The sequence below is a fragment of the Camelus dromedarius genome, chromosome 33 (assembly GCF_036321535.1).
Source record: "Camelus dromedarius isolate mCamDro1 chromosome 33, mCamDro1.pat, whole genome shotgun sequence".
NCBI lineage: Eukaryota > Metazoa > Chordata > Mammalia > Artiodactyla > Camelidae > Camelus > Camelus dromedarius.
Genome location: NC_087468.1, coordinates 18,280,648 through 18,298,067, shown reverse-complemented (window position 1 = coordinate 18,298,067; position 17,420 = coordinate 18,280,648). Strand labels below are relative to the sequence as shown.

Genomic DNA, 17,420 nt, shown 5'->3' with positions numbered 1-17,420 from the left:
CAGTTACAGTGGAGCATAATTATGGCCCTTATGGCAAGATGTGCCAATACTCTGCTCCATGGGGTGTACACCAGGCACGTTTATTCATTCTAAATGGATGTGCCAGGGAAGGCGCAAGGAAGGAGAACTAGAAACCAAGTCCAGAACAGTTAGCGGGGGTCTGCCAGTTGAAATATTTAGGGAGACCGTCCGTGATTCTTCTGAGTAGAGTGTCAAAAGGTGGGAAAGAAATTTAGGTGAACTGAGCATTGCTGGAGCTGAACTGTTGGTGGAGTCGTGTTATAAAATGAGATACACAGAAACAGAGAGGATGATCAACAGAGGGTCCTTTGGATCCTACATAGAGGCTCAATGAATATTTGATGAATGAGTCTTAGATTGTGATGCGGTAATTGCTGTAACTGAGAACTAGATCATGGCTGTTAATAGTTGTAAGTGAGATATTTACACCTCTTTAAAGAAGTATCAGTGTTTTTCCACCTGAGGGGGTATATCCATGTCACTGGGCTGTGCAGTCACTATCCTGGAGCCTGGTGAGTGATTGAAAAATACAGTGAAGTGGAAAAGAGCATCTGACAAAGAGCGTGAAAGCAAAGAGTAAACTGGGGCAATATTTGCAACACATGAAGCCGGGGCACGCTAGTGCCTTCCTGTTACTGCCTTATATTCTGCAAAGCAGAAAAAAAAAATCGGTTGGCTCAAATCTGAAAAGCTGAAGTGCTGTTTGCTGGTTTACTAGATGTCTACACCACTTATTCCATCATCCTCCTGGTCTCGCTGGAGCAGCTCCTCGGCCTGACTGTCCCCGTTGTTAGTTTTGCAACGTATTGACTGAAAGAACACTTTCAGGTGAGTTACGGGTCCTAGGACCTAGGGTAGGTTCCAGTGAGGGTAGATTTGTTTATGTCCTCTGAATTGTTTTTATGAATGCAATTCCCGTATTTTCAGGCCCCTGCAGTTTTCATGCTCTGCTGACTGTAGAGTCAAGGGCAGAGAGAGTCCTTGATTGTTAAACAGCTAGTGGTTTCAGATGCATAGACATTTCCTTCAAATTCAGATCTTCATACTGAGGCTAATTTAGTTCCCTACAATAAAATATTTTAAGGTCTTTTTTTTTTCATTAGAGCAGGAGTTAGAATAATTATCATTGTTTAGAAAATACTGCTTAATATAAAAGGAACTCCAAAGAAATTATAATCACTCTGTAAAATGGAAAGTAGAAAGCACTAAAAAATTCATGAATATGAGAAAAATATGCTTCAATAAAAATGTGTGTGGAGCCAAGTTGTGTTTTAGAATAGAACTTGGAGTGTTGTGTTTGCATCGAAAAGAGCCCCCAAAATAGAAAATTCTGATTAGAAAAAATCCTCTAAAGTAATGATAAATATATTTCCTATAATTGAACAGCAAATTCCTAATATGGATCAATAGTGTGTATGGTACCAGATTCTCGTTTGCTGTTTGCCTACGCTGGTGAGCATAGCCCCACTTCTAGGTATAATGTAAAAAGTTCATGTGCCCCAAGCCATGGCGTAGAGTGAAGGTTATTACAGCTGTGAGTAGTGTTTCTCAACAGGATCATTTTTGGTATTTTGGGTGGGGGTGCCCTTTGTAGCGTGGGACTTTAACACTGCACGACGTTAATCAGCCCTGGCCCCACAGAACTTCATGATGATCAGAACATCCGAACTGGCCTCTAGAAAAGATTATCTAGTGATACAGCTTTCCGCTCAGATCAACTGATGTGGAATAGGGGCTGGCGACCTTTTTCTGTGAAGAGCCAGGTACTAAATACTTTCAGGTCTGTGAGCCAAGCACTCTCTGTTACAACTACTCAGTATTACTATTGGAGCAAGAAAGCAACCATAAGCAGCAGGAAAAAGAGTGGCTGTGTTTCAATAAAACTTTCTTTACAAAAGCAGCTGGTTGACGGGATTCACCTGTGGGCTGCAGTTTGCCAGCCCCGCTGTATGTGCTGCAAGTCTGCCAATTTCAACATCAGGGAAGTTACTTGGAAACAAGTAGTAATAGGTCAGTTAGGAGGGTTTTGAGCTGCAAGTAATATGAAATCGTATCTACCATTTCTAAAGGCAGGGTGGTTTCAGTCTTGGCCAGCGGAATGTATTACCGTCATGAAAGACCCAAGGGCCTTCCTTCTTTCTGCTTTGTTATTCTCAGCTGTTGGAGGCTACCAAGTGGACGCAGCAGTGTCCCGTGCTGTTACAGCAGTGCACAGAGAGGAATAACGTGCCTGTCTGTCCCCTAGGAAAACCTTCCCCAGAAGTCCTTAGCTGACCTGCTGTCAGATCCCAACTTAAGCTAAAAGGGCAAAGTGGAAATTCCAGTTATGTGGAATTCCACTTAATTGAGCAGGACCCAGCCCTGACCCAAAGCTGTGGATACACAGTATTTGGGTGAACTGAGATTGTATTTAAGAGGAAGAGCCCCAGGCTTTGTGGGGTTAGTGGAGGACCATGTCTGAGATGCAGTATTTTCCTTGCCAGTTACATTATAGTTTAAACCTAATCTGTACTCAGTGCTGTTTGAGGCCCTTTGTTTTCCGTTGTTCCTCATCTGTTCAGAGGGAGGGTTCATGCATGCCTGTTTGGGGGCAGAGGAGAGAGAGGAGGCTGGGTCAAGGTTCTACCCACTGATTGTGGGTAATTTCTCTCTAATACTGAAGAGCCACCTGTCGTGAGGTCAGAAACACCAGTGTGTGACAGACCACGTTTAAATTTGGTTAACAAAGATTACTTGGTGGTCCTTGCAGAATATTTTAAATAAGCCCCAGATAATCACACGTAGTTACCATATCATTTGGTTTGCATTATAAGAACTGAATATCATTGGTTGAAAGGCACTCCCACTGAAATGTTGTAAGAGTGCACTTCAGTGTCAAATGCGAATGCAGAAGACCATCTGGTTCTTCCAGGCTCATCAAGGTTCTGCCCTGTAATTTCAGATAAAGCGGGTGACTTGCTTGCCGAGAGAGTCACTTCGGTGTCTGAAAAATACAGATATAAGCAAAGACTGGTTTTCCCACTGCGTGTGCTGTGTTCCCTGCGTTATGTCCTGACCCTCCTGGAGCGGAGTGCCTTCTCAGAAGACCAGAAGCTTGTCAGTAGGGATGGCTCTAATTCGAGTTCTAAATTTTTTCCTGGAGTTGCTCCAGAATCTTGAGCTCTTGAAGCTGTCGGCATTGGGGTTGAACAACTTCCTTTAGATGCGCCCGTGTTTACTTTAGTGAAGAATGACACTGTCTTGTGGGTAGATTTGTTCAGGAGGCCTTGTTTTGCATCCTTTTGATGTCTTCGCATTACATCAGCCTCTTTTATGCTAATTGTTTATGTATGTGTTTATTAAAAATACTGAATTCGCAGTATTGTCCTCAAGGATTCCAACATTCCAGCGTGATGGAGACAAATGAGTGAACAATTGAAATGGAGTGTGACTGGGGCTCACTGAGAGGAAGCAGGGTGTGCTCTGAGAGCAAGGCTGGGTCTAAGACGTTCAAGAAATGACGTGTTTCAGAGGATAATGGAGAGTAAGGCAAGTGAAGAAAACAGGGAGACGCTCCCCTGTGGGAGGAAAGACACGGTCAGAGGCTGAGAGGTGCCAGGATGTGGCGTGTTCCGAGGACAAGGCGCGCTGCGCTAAATCTCGAGTTCACGGAGACTTGAGATGCGAGCCGGATGGATGCTACGTAATGAATCAATACTGAAGGCCAGCAGATATAATTGGAACTTTATTCTTCTGCCGTGGAAGTCAGCAGAGGCTTTTCAACAGAGAGTGACATGGTGTAGTTTTTACTTTGGGGGAAAAATTAAAGCCCTGCAGCACAGAGGAGGAATCAGAGCAGGGGCTAAGACCGAAGGCAACATGACTGGTCCAGAGACTTTTCAATAATCTGAGGAAGAAATAATGACAGCCTTGATTAAGGCAGTGGTGATAGAGAAAAAAAAAAGTGATGCTTATGAAATATCAGAGAATTTTTTTGACCTAATGAACATTTTGATGCAGGAGGTAAGGGAAAGGAAAGGAATTGAAATGACTCCTACATTTCAGACGGGGCTTGACGGATACACAGTGGTTCTGCTCAGATGACACAGGAGTTGGACCAATTTGGAGGGAAAGGTGATGAGTTCACTCTTACGCAGGTTTACTTTGAAGGGTTTGGAAAACTAGTAAATGATTGCTTCCAGGGGGCTGGAACCCAGGCGGGAGCCCTGAGCTGGAGAAATAGATTTGGGAGTTTTCAACAGAATATAAGCTACAGACATGAATGGCACCAGCCAGATACTGTGTTTAGGGCAGGGAAGGACTGAGAACAGGATGCCAGGAGGGTAGAGGAAGAGCAGGAGAGAATGGTGTCTTTGAAACCATGGACAGAGCACCATATTAATACTGTCAAATACTGCTGAGAATTCAAGTTAAGTAACTGAAAAGGAGGCCACTGGCTATTTTGAGGTGATAGATTTATCTATATTTAAATAAGGTATATGTGATCATTATATAAGTTGAATATATATATATGTTGACTATATATATTTAACTTACATAATGATCTATATATAGTGAAAATATGTGTATAGTGAAAAGTATATATAATAATGTATAATTTAAGAATTTCCATAAATCCCACCACCCAGCATAACTATTGTTAACATTTTGATGCGTATTTTTCCAGAGTTTTTCTATATGTAAATGTATTCTCTATCTAGCTATATCTAGATATATGTCTATATGTAACAGAAGAGTTCCTACTCTAAAAATATGAGACGCTGCATGAATTTGCTTGTCATTCTTGCCCAAAGACCACGATCACCTTCTCCACATCCTTCCAGTTTTAGTATATAAGCTGGGGAAGCACATGGCGTCCACTGCATCAAGCAACTAGGAGACCATTTGTAACTTTGCAAGGCTAATTTCGGTGGAATGGTGAGGGTGGGAGCCAGATTGTGTGGGGTGGGGAATGGGTAGGCAGCGAGGAAACAGAACAAACATTAGAGCCTGCCCTCTCAAACAGGCTGTGAAGGGAAAGAGAAATAGAAGATGTCAAGAAAAGAGTAGGATGGAGAGCGTTTATTTTTTCTTTTATATTTTCGTTGTTTAGTTGGACAGGACTTCCCACTGACTAGAAGGAGCCAGCAAAGGGAGATGAAATGAGGATACAATGGAGAGGCTGTGATTGATGGATCTGGGAGTCAGGAAGGGATGGGGCAGAGGAAACAGAACCAAATTCCATCTTCCAAGAAGGCCAGTAGGAAGGAGGTGAAGATGGGAAGAGATGCTGCTACGTTTGGGGATGGGTCACCTGAGGTGATTCCGGTCACCTCAGAACGAAGACGGCTGGTACCCACATGTAGTCAGTTGTTTGATGAAGTCTTTCTGAACGTGTGTGAAACAAAGGGCTGCCATATTTGATACGATCCATTATCTGTCCCCTCGTATTCTGAGAGTGGTGCCAAGAGATGTATGTTAGAAAGGTCTAGCCTTCTCTGACAAAATGAAACCTCGGGAACGGTCCCCAAATGCTTTGGTTACCTTAAATAACCCACGAAGGAGTTATTGTCCACCTATTTCTGTCAAGCTACATGAAGCTGTGTGCTTTGTTTTTGTTTTTGTTTTTGTTTTTACTTGTCTTCCCTCCAAGACATACTAACCATGAAGTAAATGGTTAAGTAACCATTTAACCAAGGGAAGTTGCATTGTACAGTGAGGAAAACGGATTTGAAACAAATCTGGTTGAATTCCATTCACTTTGAGGAAATAACGTCCCTGTGCTTTGGTTGTCTTCTCTTGTGAGATTGGGATCCTGTCGTGTTGACCTCGTAGCAGACAGGAGGTAGCGTAAGGTAATGACGGTGTTAGTGTCCCCACAGGTGGCTGTCCCATACGCATCTTGTCACTCCGTGTTTGAAGGCTCCCTTTCAGTCCTGCACACCAGGACTTGCTGATAGAAGCAGGGAGCTCATAATAATGATAATAAACTGGCCAGTGACCAAGAAAATCTTTGTTGTTGTGAATATGATGAACCAGGTGGAAAGGACTACCCTCTGGACACGCAGACTTCGCAGAGCCCGTCTGCATGTCCTGAGGGCCGTGGTACGTTTTATGTTTGTATTTTACAAAAGCGTTATCACCTAAGGTACCTTTTGTCTCCTAAGCACCAAGTTAAATGCCACAGAGGACCAGAAGGAAACCTGGGTTATTGTTTCTCTTTTCACATGTGAATTTCCATGACAACACGCTTAATAAGGTGATTTACCAGCAGGCATATATGGCTGGGTAGCGCTGGTGCTAAAATGTCAGTCCTCCCCACAAAAAACTCCGAAGCAAATATAATTGCTATAATGTGTTATGACTTTTCAAGGCTAGTCATTCAATTGAAAGGGGCGAGGGTAACACAAGGCAGGTGAATTATCTCCCGTTTACTAAGCTGCCACCAGACGGCCAGCTGCACCTGCACGTTCTACCCGGTGAACGAGCCACTTTAAAATGGGAGAGGGGCGCTCAGAGAGGCAGCGGTGTTCGGCTTAAATCAGTTCTCGACTTTCTGCAGCTTAACTCCTTGTTAACTTGCCAGAACCTGTATGGATTTAACTTTGACTTTAAAGATAAGAACTTGCTTAAAAGAATCCAAATCCCTTTGTAGTCCGGTGGCCTCAGAAGCGGGTGTGCAGGGTGCCCATTGGGTCCGTGGCTTGGCGGCAAAACGCGCTTGGGAGGTCGAGGGGCGAAGGGTAGGGCCAGGCTGGGGGCGCCCTTATCCGTGTACAGCGATGATGACGGCCACCGCGAGGATGGTCCCGAGCACACGGCTGCTGTGCCCACCGCCAGGGAGATGGAGGAGAAGTTCCGGGCCTCGAGTGAAGCGGGGTCCCGGCTGACACCAGGTCTCCGCGGGCCAAGGCCGCGGGTACCTGAGCGGGAGCGTGAGAGAGAGCGGGTCAGAGAGCTGCGTCCTCGGCCACAGGCCTCAGCCTTCCTCTAAGATGCTCCCCAAACGTCCAGCATTCCCTGGGCATAAGAAGGACTCCTCTGCACACCCCGCCTCCATTCCCTCCCCCAGCCCCCAAGCCCTGCACCTCCCTGAGGATGGCAATGATGCCCGCGGGCCACAAGCGGCAGCCGGGGGGCCGCACCGTGCGCATCGCGCGCCGGGGCTCCAGCAGGGCCGGCCCGGGGTCCCGGGAGGCCGGCGGAGCCTGGACTTCCCTCGGGTTCCCCCCGGGGGCCCGTCTGCACAGGGCTGTGGAAGGAGGGTGGTGGGGAGAGGCCGTCACTCTTAGGCTCGCTGAGCCCACCAGCTTCACATGTCTGGCCGAGACAAGGCTGTTTCCTTCTTCCAAACCTCCTCTGGGCTTGCAGGGCCTGATCTTCGACGCCGACGGACCGCTGGACACTGCCCTCCCCCTCCCGAGGCCTTTCCCCTCGTCCCTCCCTCCCCGTGGCCCCAGAATGGCGCCTGGCCCCCTACCCCGCCAGCCCCCAGCGCGTCCCCAGTTCCCCTCCACTCCTCCGGCCAGGCCCCGTCTGCCGGCGCGCGGGGGGGGGGGGGCCGGGGGGCCCGGCAGGTGGGCGGGGCCGGGCGGCAGCCGTGGGCGGGGTCTGCAGCCCCCAGCGCAGCGTGCCCGCGCCGCGTGTGCGTGGGGCGGGGCCGAGCCTGTGCGGCGTGGGGGGCGGGGGCGGGGGCGGGGGCGGGGGCGGGCCGGGGGCTTGAGCCGGCGGGTCGGTCCCTGGCAGCGAGTCTCCTGCAGGTGAGGGTCGGGTGGCCTGCCGGGCAGGACGAGGTAGCCGCCGGGCGGGGTCGGGCGTGGTGTGGGGGGCTCGGCAAGGTGGCGGGGACCGGGGACCCATACTCAGCGGAGGCCCCCGAAGCCAGGCCCTGTGCCCCTCAGCGCAGGCGGGTGGCGGTGGTGGCAGTGGTGGTGGCGGCAGTAAGGGTGCAAAGAAGGGGCTGCCTTTTGGGGCAGCGTGGGAGGTTGGGCTGGGGGGCATTGTAGAAAAAAAACCTAAAACAAAAAATGAAACAAATGAATAGAGTAAGACACAGACTCATAAATACAGAGAACAAATCAGTGGTTACCTGTGGGGAGAGGGGTGTGGGGAAGGGCAAGATAGGGCAAGGGGCATAAGAGGCACACACTGCTAGGTATAAAATAAGAAAGATGCGGCGATGTAATGTACAGCACCGGGAATATGGCCAATGTCGTATAACTTTGAATGGAATATAATGAATAAAATACCAAGTCACTATTTGTACACCTGAACTATTCTTCAATATAAATACAGTTAATTTTTTCACTGCTGTATACTGTTTCATGATATCAGTAGAATATTATTTATTTATCATTCATTGTTGACAGATGTTTGCATGTTTACGGTTTTTATCTACAGTGAGCAGTGCCCCCATAACCATTCTTTCCTGCAGTTAAATCGCACGTGCAGGAGTGTTTCTAGGTTGTGTACGTACCATTGGAATCACCAGATCATAGGTTATGCCCAAGTTCAACTTTGCTAGGTGGTCCCAACTCGGGTTTCTTTTTATTTCTTTTTTTTTCCAAATTAGTTTGACCAGTTGATAGCTGCTTCTGTAGTGTGCGAACGTTTCCATTGCTCCTCGTGCTCACCAATACTTGCTGTTAACTTGAAACGCCTGCTGACATGGTCTGTGTGAAATGGCATGTCTTTGTGCTTTTAGTCTACATTTCCCTAATAACTGAGACTGAAGCTATTTTAATATGTTTGGGAGCCATCTGGGCCGGTTCTTTGGTTAAAATTTTTTTCTTTTGCCGATCTTGAGTTATCTTTTCATATCGATTTATAAGTGTTGTTTATATAATCTTGGTATTAAGTCTTTATCATTAGTGTGCATTTCCTAGCTTATAGTTTGTCTATGTTGCTTTTGGATAACATATTTTATACTTTTTAATATAGTTGAATGCCAATCTTGGGTTTTGCTTTGTGAGATTTGATTTTTAATTTTTTCCACTTTATGGAATTATAATTGACAAATAAAATTGTAATGTATTTTTAAAAATACAGATCCTTTAGTACTAATTAACTAAATATTCTTACAGTCACTTAATTTAAAACAGGTCTTACATAAATAGCTGCATTTATTTCTTTAAATTATATCTTAATACTCTGACTACTTTTGTCTTCTTGACTCTCCATCATGGGGTTACTTGAATGCTTTTTCATACTCACTTTTGTTTTTGGCCTTTTTCTGGCAGCAATTCAAAAGGGCATTGAGTATTTGTTTGTCATTCTGCTGCACAAACTGCTCACTATCACTCCACCAGTGCATATGAAATCTGAAGGTATTCTTGGTTACCTATCACTTGACCTAAACACCCTGGTGAAATGAAAGGATACTGGTCCCACAGATGCCCCTGCCTGGCTGAGCTCACTCTCTGAACTCTCCTCCCTCACTGAACGGTTCTTGCTTTTGCAGTCTGATGAGTCAGAGGCGGTCTCATCTCGCCAGTCAGCATTAACAAGTCTGATACACCTCGATGTTTCATACAGCGCCTGCCTGGGCCTCGCATGCTTTGCGTGGTCAGTGCATTTGCCCTGATTAACTGGATGGATGGATAAATGAAGGAAGGAAGGAAGAAATGGAACACACAGTATTCGACTTTTCTGTTAGAATATTGAAGGCATTCTGTGGGAGGAAAACCACTTTTTGTTTTGTTTTTTCAAATAAATGGCATCGAAAGTGGTTCATTCTGATTTAAAAATCTCCTTTTTGCATAAGAGCCTTAGTATTGTATTTTTTTATTGAGTTATAGTCAGTTTATAATGTGTCAATTTCCAGTGTACAGCATGATTTTTCAGTTATACTTGAACGTACATATATTCGTTGTCACATTCTTTTTCACCATGAGCTACCACAAGACCTTATATATATTTCCCTGTACTGTACAGTATAATCTTGTTTATCTATTCTATATATACCTGTCAGTATCTACAAATTTCAAACTCCCTGTCTTTCCCTTCCCACCCCCCTCCCCCAAGGCAACCACAAGCTTGTAATCTATGTCTATGAGTCTGTTTAGTATTTATGTTCATTTGTCTCTTTCTTTCTTTCTTTCTTTCTTTTTAGATCCACATATGAGCGATCTCATATGATATTTTTCTTTCTCTTTCTGGCTTACTTCACTTAGAATGACATTCTCCAGGGACATCCATGTTGCTGCAAATGGCATGTTGTCATTTTTATGGCTGAATAGTATTCCATTATATAAATATACCACATCTTTATCCATTCATCTGCTGATGGACATTTAGGCTGTTTCCATGTCTTGGGTATTGTAAATAGTGCTGCTGTGAACATTGGGGTGTAGGTGTCTTTTTGAAGTAGGGTTCCTTCTGGATATATGCCCAGGAGCGGGATTCCTGGGTCATATGGTAATTCTATTCATAATCTTTTGAGGAATCTTCACACTGTTTTCCACAGTTGGTGTTGTATTTTAACTGTATGTGTGTGTGTGTGTGATTGTGAGACTTGAATGTGGCAAAGAATGAAGTTCACAAATGCTCGTAACATTTTTGTTAAATGCTCAGTACTGTGCTAATCACTGCGAAGGGGGCCGAGTCCCTGTCCCTGAGTGTATTTGAGAGGACAAAATTTATATAAAGCAAACAGAGAGCAACAGAAGACGATTTGTATTCAAATTAAATGTTATGTGGTACTTGTTCTAATTAGTGGGATAGCGATGGAATTCAGAGAAAGGAGGAGTCATTGGGCCTTGGGGACAAAAGGCAATTTGGGTCACTGAGGAGAAGGAAGACACTTCCCAGAGGGCGTTGTGGGCCAACTTGTAGCTTATACTGTTCTTCACAAAGAGACCCTCGTGTGGGTCTCAGCAGTGAGTCAGATACCAAGGCAGACCTCACTAGTTTGCTGAAGGAAGCCCCGAGGTTACTTTTTTCCTGAACAAAAATGACACCCAGATTTAACACATTAAATAAAAACTAATGATCCAGTTAAAATACATAGTGAAACTACATATTTTTAAAACATGTGAATAAAAAGAAACCTAAATATAAATTGTGTTCTCTGAGCCATACCAAGATATCCTTTGTTTTAGGTCTCTAGGAAGTACCGACCAAAGAATATGTCTAAACAATATGTCCGAAAGATATTTTTAAAATTATTCCTCTCTAGGAGATGGATTCTACTATTGAAAAGATGAAAAGTTGATACTTGAAAAAAATCGGATAAATATTTGGATCATGTTTTATGCATGCATACGTAAAACATTTATGACAGACCTACTAACCTATTATAATGATGATAGACAAGAGATAAAAAAACTTGATTTGTGCCCTAATGAGTTTGTAATCTGGTGGGTTATCTAAAACTAATGTCAATTTCTCAACAATGAGCCAGTTTAAAAAAAATTAAGATCGTCCGTTACTGACTGTAAATCCGTAGCAATGCAAGGTGTGTGGAGAAGCTGCAATGGGAAGATGTCAGCAGTTGGATTTTGGGGGATGCGGAGGACTGTGTTCCAGGTGGGGACTTTGGGAAGTGACATGAACCCTCTGTTATGAGGTGGTCCATACCTGATTGGAACAGAAGACATATTAAAGAAATAAGATCCAGGGGACCATGGTCAGAAAGTGGAGTGACAGCCTTGTTACAAAGACTTGGGACTTGGCTGGAGAAGAGAGTTAAGCAGTTACTTTGTCCTAGAAAAAGGCATGTTTCAGAAAATTAGTTGGGCTGAATTATACAGCAGGATGAAAGATAAGGAGAGCAGTTTGTGGTTATTTTGCTGTAATCTGAATATGAAATGTTGAGATCCTCGTGAGGATTAAAGTTATATAATCATTGCATGTGGAATTCTAATTTACAGAAGGTTAGAAGGACACAGAATAAATTCATTGCCAATTAAATAATGCCTTCCTCTTACATAATCTGAGATTGCTTTTGGGCTATAAAGATAACTTCTCAAAATACGTTGTCTGAAATACTAACGGTTCTTATTTTCGGTTTTTGGAATCTGTTGCACAAATCAGAATTGCAATGCTGCTGAAGGATGTTAGGTAGAACAGGGTTAACCTTTGGTCAGATACACTTTGTTTAGGAAAACTGAGTCCTTGATGGGACTTTGGAGACCTAACTTCGCAAATGGAGTAGGCACGGCTCACCTGGATATCACACACGCTCAAATCCAAATGGAAGACAAGCCATAATTTAGGAGTAGATTGAGCCTGTTTATGCTCCAAAATGAATTTAAATGATGAGGCTATGAATGTAGTGAGAAGCAAGGAAATGAAATTGACAGATAGTAGCTTTCATTTTGAATTTCAGATTACTGGCTTTCTATTCGCATACTCCGGGAGTAGCAAATTTCTATTAAGTTGGCACATAGATTTAGATTTTATGAATATACTATTGTAGGTATAAAAACTCATTTCAGTGAGCTATGGACATAGTGATTTCTTTCCTAAATCAGGAAGCTGTAGGCTATATATTATTAGTCTAAACTTGTCACCCTGAAAGCCTGCAGGCTGTGGAACTTTCTTCATATATTCTTTTTGTTTTTGTTGATTTGGGTAGAACAACTGAGCGGCTCTAAAGAGAATATAATCGTTTAATTCTTATTTAATATGTGTTTAAAAATATTAAAGTATTTTAGTAGACATTTATGCCTAGACATGAAGTGTTGTTACAACCTTTTGAAATGACGAGAATGACAGTTCTGTCCCGCAGCTGTCCTCGGGGTGTTTGGCTAGAAGGCCTGGGCTCGCCTCGGCTAGAGGTCTCACAGGTCCTGTAGCATGTGAGGGCGGCGGGCACTTTGCTCCGACAGCCACATGGAGAGCTGCCCCGCCCACCTCTGCTGCAAATAGCGGAGAACAGGTGGACATTAATCGCTTCAGCTCTGAATCTAAACGGCGATGCATCCTCTGATTGCAGCGGCGACGTGCATCGTGGGCCCCTGGTCAGTTCCCTGAGCTGGAGCTTTGGATGGTTCTGTAGGGGACAGGGATGGGCGATACGCTGCCTCCTTATAGTCAAAGGAAGAGAAAGTGAGCTTAAAGTGAGTGACGTTGATGGAGAAAAATCAACAGCAGGACTTTCCCATCGCTAGGCCGTGAGGCCAGGCCATTTCCAAACCCAGGGTACCACCAGGAAGAGAGCCGAATCTCCCTCACCGTTTTTAGACCTGGTGCGGGTGCAGGTGCCAACCAGGGTGCCTTTTACTCTCTAGGGATGTTTGAAGTGTAATCAGATGCCTCCTCTGTTTTTATATCTCAGCCTCTACTCCTGCCTGTGATGCACATACACACGTCAAGTTCTCGACTCCCTAGAAAAGCCCCTCTCCCAGGAGGGGGCCTGAATATTAGAGGTTCCTTCCTTTATTAACAGCAGAAAATTAGGACACTTACCCCTTGGTGGCTCGTAAGGAAGCTCGTGTTACTCTGGAATGTCTTTTTGTCACGTTTTGCTTTTTCTGTCATGAGTGACGAATGGCTCTGGCAGATCCTGGCGCATGTCTCTTCCTCACCTCCCTGGAGAGTCTGAATTTGTGAGGTATTACCGTGTAGGATGTTTTGTCACCTTCCCTGGATATGCAGCTTGATACCTTTCAAGAAGAAAGTCTTCTCAGAAATTAAATAAATTGCTAAGAGCTTGTTCTTAGACTTGTGCAGTTACGATGCATGGAGGAAGACAACCCGGTTATCTTCCATTTTTTTACAGCCCCTGTTTTTCTCTCTTTCATTGTGTCTAGTCAGCATTCTAAGTTTCTACCAAAAGCAAGTGAAATATGTACTTTTTCCTTTGAACTTAAATCATTGACCAAAAAGATGTATTTTCTTTATGCATAATTCTTTGTGGGCACCACAGACTGCGTTCATTGTGCAGACGTGCAGTGTGGATTTGAGAGCTGTTCCTTCGACACGTGAGAGGCCAGTGTGTGTGACTACACACTTCACTTGTTCTCCCGGCCTCTTGTCTGAGTCAGTTTGCTTGTTCCACACGGAGGAGCATGTCTCTATGACTGGGTTTTTCCCTTCAAGAAATTAATACCGTACGACCTTGCCTTGCCTTTTGCCATTGACTTTTACCTGTGTCCTCAGAAGTGGCTGAAAAGATTGATCCCCAAAGGAATGAATTAAGTCAAGTGATTTGCTCGGTGACTCTTGTCCTTCCATTTTTAGTTTTATAAGTTCCTTGTGACCTTCAGGATGCAAGGCCCTGTTCCATCTAACTCTGCTTGTTGGCTCATAGTTGGGTTGAGGTCTTTGTTCAAGGTCTCCCATTTCTTCTTTTTTTTATAATTTTTATGGGGGAAGGGAATTAGGGTTATTCATTTATTTTTAGCGGTGGTAACTGAGGATTGAACCCAGGACCTCGTGCACGCTAGGCATGCACTCTCCCATTTCTTCTTGATGTAGGCTGGATTCGTGTCTCTGATACGGTTGTCCCAGCATTCTTGTTTCTCACCTCAGCATTGTTTGAGTGCCATTTCTGTACATCAGTGGGTGGGAACATCAGTAAAAGAGTTTGTGTGCCTGCCTTGGTGGGCCGGCTTCGCCTGCGTAACAGGGGTGATTCTGTTCACAGTCCAACTCAGTACCTTTCACTGCCGTGTGAAAATGACCTCACTGCCTGACTGTTCCGTTACCCAGCTTGCTTCCCTCCGGGGCCTCCCTGTGCATCATTGTTACTGTGCCACTCGCTAGTCCGTCAGAACTTGACAAGGGTGCTCAGAGTTCGCAACCATTGTGTCCTCAGTGCTGGGTTACTGAGGCGGGTCTGGCTCCAGCAGGGATGCAGGCGGCCTGTGTGGAGAGAAAGCATCTGGTCTCTCCATCCTGCCACAGCGCGGGAAGGTGTGTTGCCTGGCGGCAGAGTTCTGCGCACGTCGGAGCTGCTGGCGGCAGTTGGCGGTGTGAACGGGAGATGCGTAAAGTGTTTTCAGGTTTTTGGAGGACAGGCAGCATATCCTTGCCAACTATTGTTGTTGTGAAGGAACCCAAATCTAAATCGCGCTGTGTGGCTGGATCGCTGAGCTTCGTTTATTTAAAACACGGCATTTGGAGAGAGTTAAATACCAGCACACTGTGTCTTCGCCTGGTTTTTTTTTTTTTTTTTTCCCCTGAAGCAAATTTGTTGGGTGTGTTTGCCAAAGGCTTAGCAGGAGCAGGGCAGTGAAGGAGCATGTGCCTAATGTGATAGGCCTTCTTGGCCGGGTTAATTCTAACAGAAGTAATCATCTACATTGATTTATAAGAGTGGAATTGAGTGGGGACATTGATTCAAAATAAGAGAACGGCTGTGAACAGTTTGATTTATGAGGGTATTAAAGCAGATGATTCAGATTTCACTTTGTACGATCTAAGGTGGCTGGCCCAGTGGTTAGTTGTCAAAGTACATTCAGCAAAGAGCAGTCGGTTTCGCAATGAGAAACACACCCCTGATAGAATGTATAATTTACTCCGTTGAGGCCAGGACCACATTGTGTGCTTATAGGGGCGTGCGAGGCTGTTACCTACGTATCTGTGGGAGAAGATTGCTTCAGAGTGAGATAAATAACCTTATCAGACGCTCACGGAACAAGAATATGAGTGCAGGGAGTGATCAGAGGGCTTGCAAATAGCTGCAAGCTGATTTTCAGAGCCGTGGCCACTCGTTTTGCAAGGTACCTTTCCCGTTTAAGAGAATGAAACTTGGCTCTCCTGGGGAGCGGAGTGTCCTCAGGGCTCAGTTATGATGGGGGAAAAAAAACCAAAGAAGCCTTTTTGTTGGGACGTGCGGCCCCTCCTCCGGTGATCATGAGGGGTTTGCTGTGCTTCCTGGAAGCCATTGTTGGGCTCCCCAGAACCCTTCGGTGTTTTCCCCTCGGGTCTCCCAAACCCCTCTCTGATTCCGTGATCACAGCACGGGTCCTGAAACCGTCAGCTACTCAAGGCCACGGTCCAAGTCCTTCCCAGCAGGTAGCAGCTGGATACAGACACCACACACTGAGTAAGCGATGTATTTCAGTGTCAGTTGGGTCCCAAGAGTTTGCTAAGGAATACAGGTGCCCTCAGGAAACATCCATTTTTTTAATCTGATCCGTCATCACCAACTCAGTTCTGCTTCTGATTTCCCCGTCTCTGACTTGACGAGGCTGGACCAGGCTTGGTGACGTGTTTGTTTTGAGCCCCCAAGCTCACAGACTGTTTCCATTATTTCTGACTGACGATGTGTGTCTCTGCAGGGAGCATGACCTCGGCAACTTCGCCTATCATATTAAAATGGGACCCCAAAAGTTTGGAAATCCGGACGCTGACCGTGGAGAGGCTCTTGGAGCCGCTTGTCACACAGGTAAGAGCTGCTTTGAAATGCTTTGTGACATGTGTGTTTCTACTGGGATTGTATCATGACTTTCCAGAGAACTTAGAAATCCTTCAGAGTGAGTAAATCCCGTTATAACGCTGATTACTGAGTATGCTTTCCTGCCTGAGCTGTGGACAGTTTTTTTTTTTTTTTTTCGCCCAGTAAGGTTTGCAGTGCCTTTGAAGAAAACTCTTCATGGGACTTTTGAAATTAAGTTGATGAGATAATTAAAGGGGGTGCTTTGGTGAAGGGCACTCTCATTTGCAGTAATGGATTCGCAGTCTAAATAAACCGTTCCACCTTACTTTCAGATGCTAATGCAGTCAGGAAGAACTGCACTGACGATTTAAGAGCAAAGTGTATTTATTGAGTTACTTTTTTTCTTTGGTTTACAAGGGGAAATCCATCATTTTGAAATGATGAAAGGTTCCACTTTTATGTTGTCACAGTTGTCACATTTCCGCAAGACGACTGTTAGCAGGGAAACACTCCTAGGATTTTTAAAGTTGTAAAACCTAATTTTTGCATCTTGTGAAGCATATTCTTTGCTGTATTAACTAAGAATTTCATGGAATGTGAAAATTCAAGATTTTTTTATGGCGTATGTATAGAGAAGTATGATGTCAAATTAAGTAGGGGGCACCGAGGTTGGTTTCTTCCAGCTGCTGTGGCAAATTACTGTAAACGTAGTGGCTGGAAGCCTCCCCGGTTTATTACCTCGTGGTTCTAGAGGTCAGAACTTCTGACGTCAGGGTGTTGGCAGAGGTGTGCTCGTTTTGGAGGCTTTCGCAGAAAATCCTTTTTTTTTTTTTTTTTTTTTTTTTTTAATTTGCTTTTCCATGTTCTAAAGGCCGCTCCCTTCTCGGCCCCTTCCTCCATGTTGGAAGCCAGCAGTGTGGTGTCCTCAGATCTCTCTCTGACTCTGCCCTCTGCTCCTGCCCTCGCATCACCCTGTCTCCCTCTTATAAGGACCCTTAGGATTACATTGCGCCCACTCGGATACTTGAGAATAATCTGATCTCGAGAGCCATGGCCAGATCACATCTGAAGAGGCTCTTCTGGCATTTAAGGG

General features: G+C 44.9%; 1 protein-coding gene and 1 non-coding gene across 4 annotated transcripts in view; one reads left to right on the top strand and one right to left on the bottom strand.

Annotated features, from left to right (window-relative positions):
* Window positions 1–17,420, top strand: part of CTNNA2 (catenin alpha 2) — a 944,650-nt gene that overhangs the window by 94,041 nt on the left and 833,189 nt on the right. For all 3 annotated transcript variants that reach the window (XM_064481973.1, XM_064481977.1, XM_064481975.1), the window contains exon 2: window positions 16,230–16,336. In XM_064481973.1, the coding sequence (XP_064338043.1) occupies window positions 16,235–16,336 (102 nt within the window). In that variant the 5' untranslated portion in view covers window positions 16,230–16,234. The remainder of the gene's footprint in view (window positions 1–16,229; window positions 16,337–17,420) is intronic.
* On the bottom strand, window positions 4,768–4,870 carry LOC116149571 (U6 spliceosomal RNA). Its single transcript, XR_004133191.2, has one exon. It is a non-coding gene; the product is annotated as a U6 spliceosomal RNA (small nuclear RNA).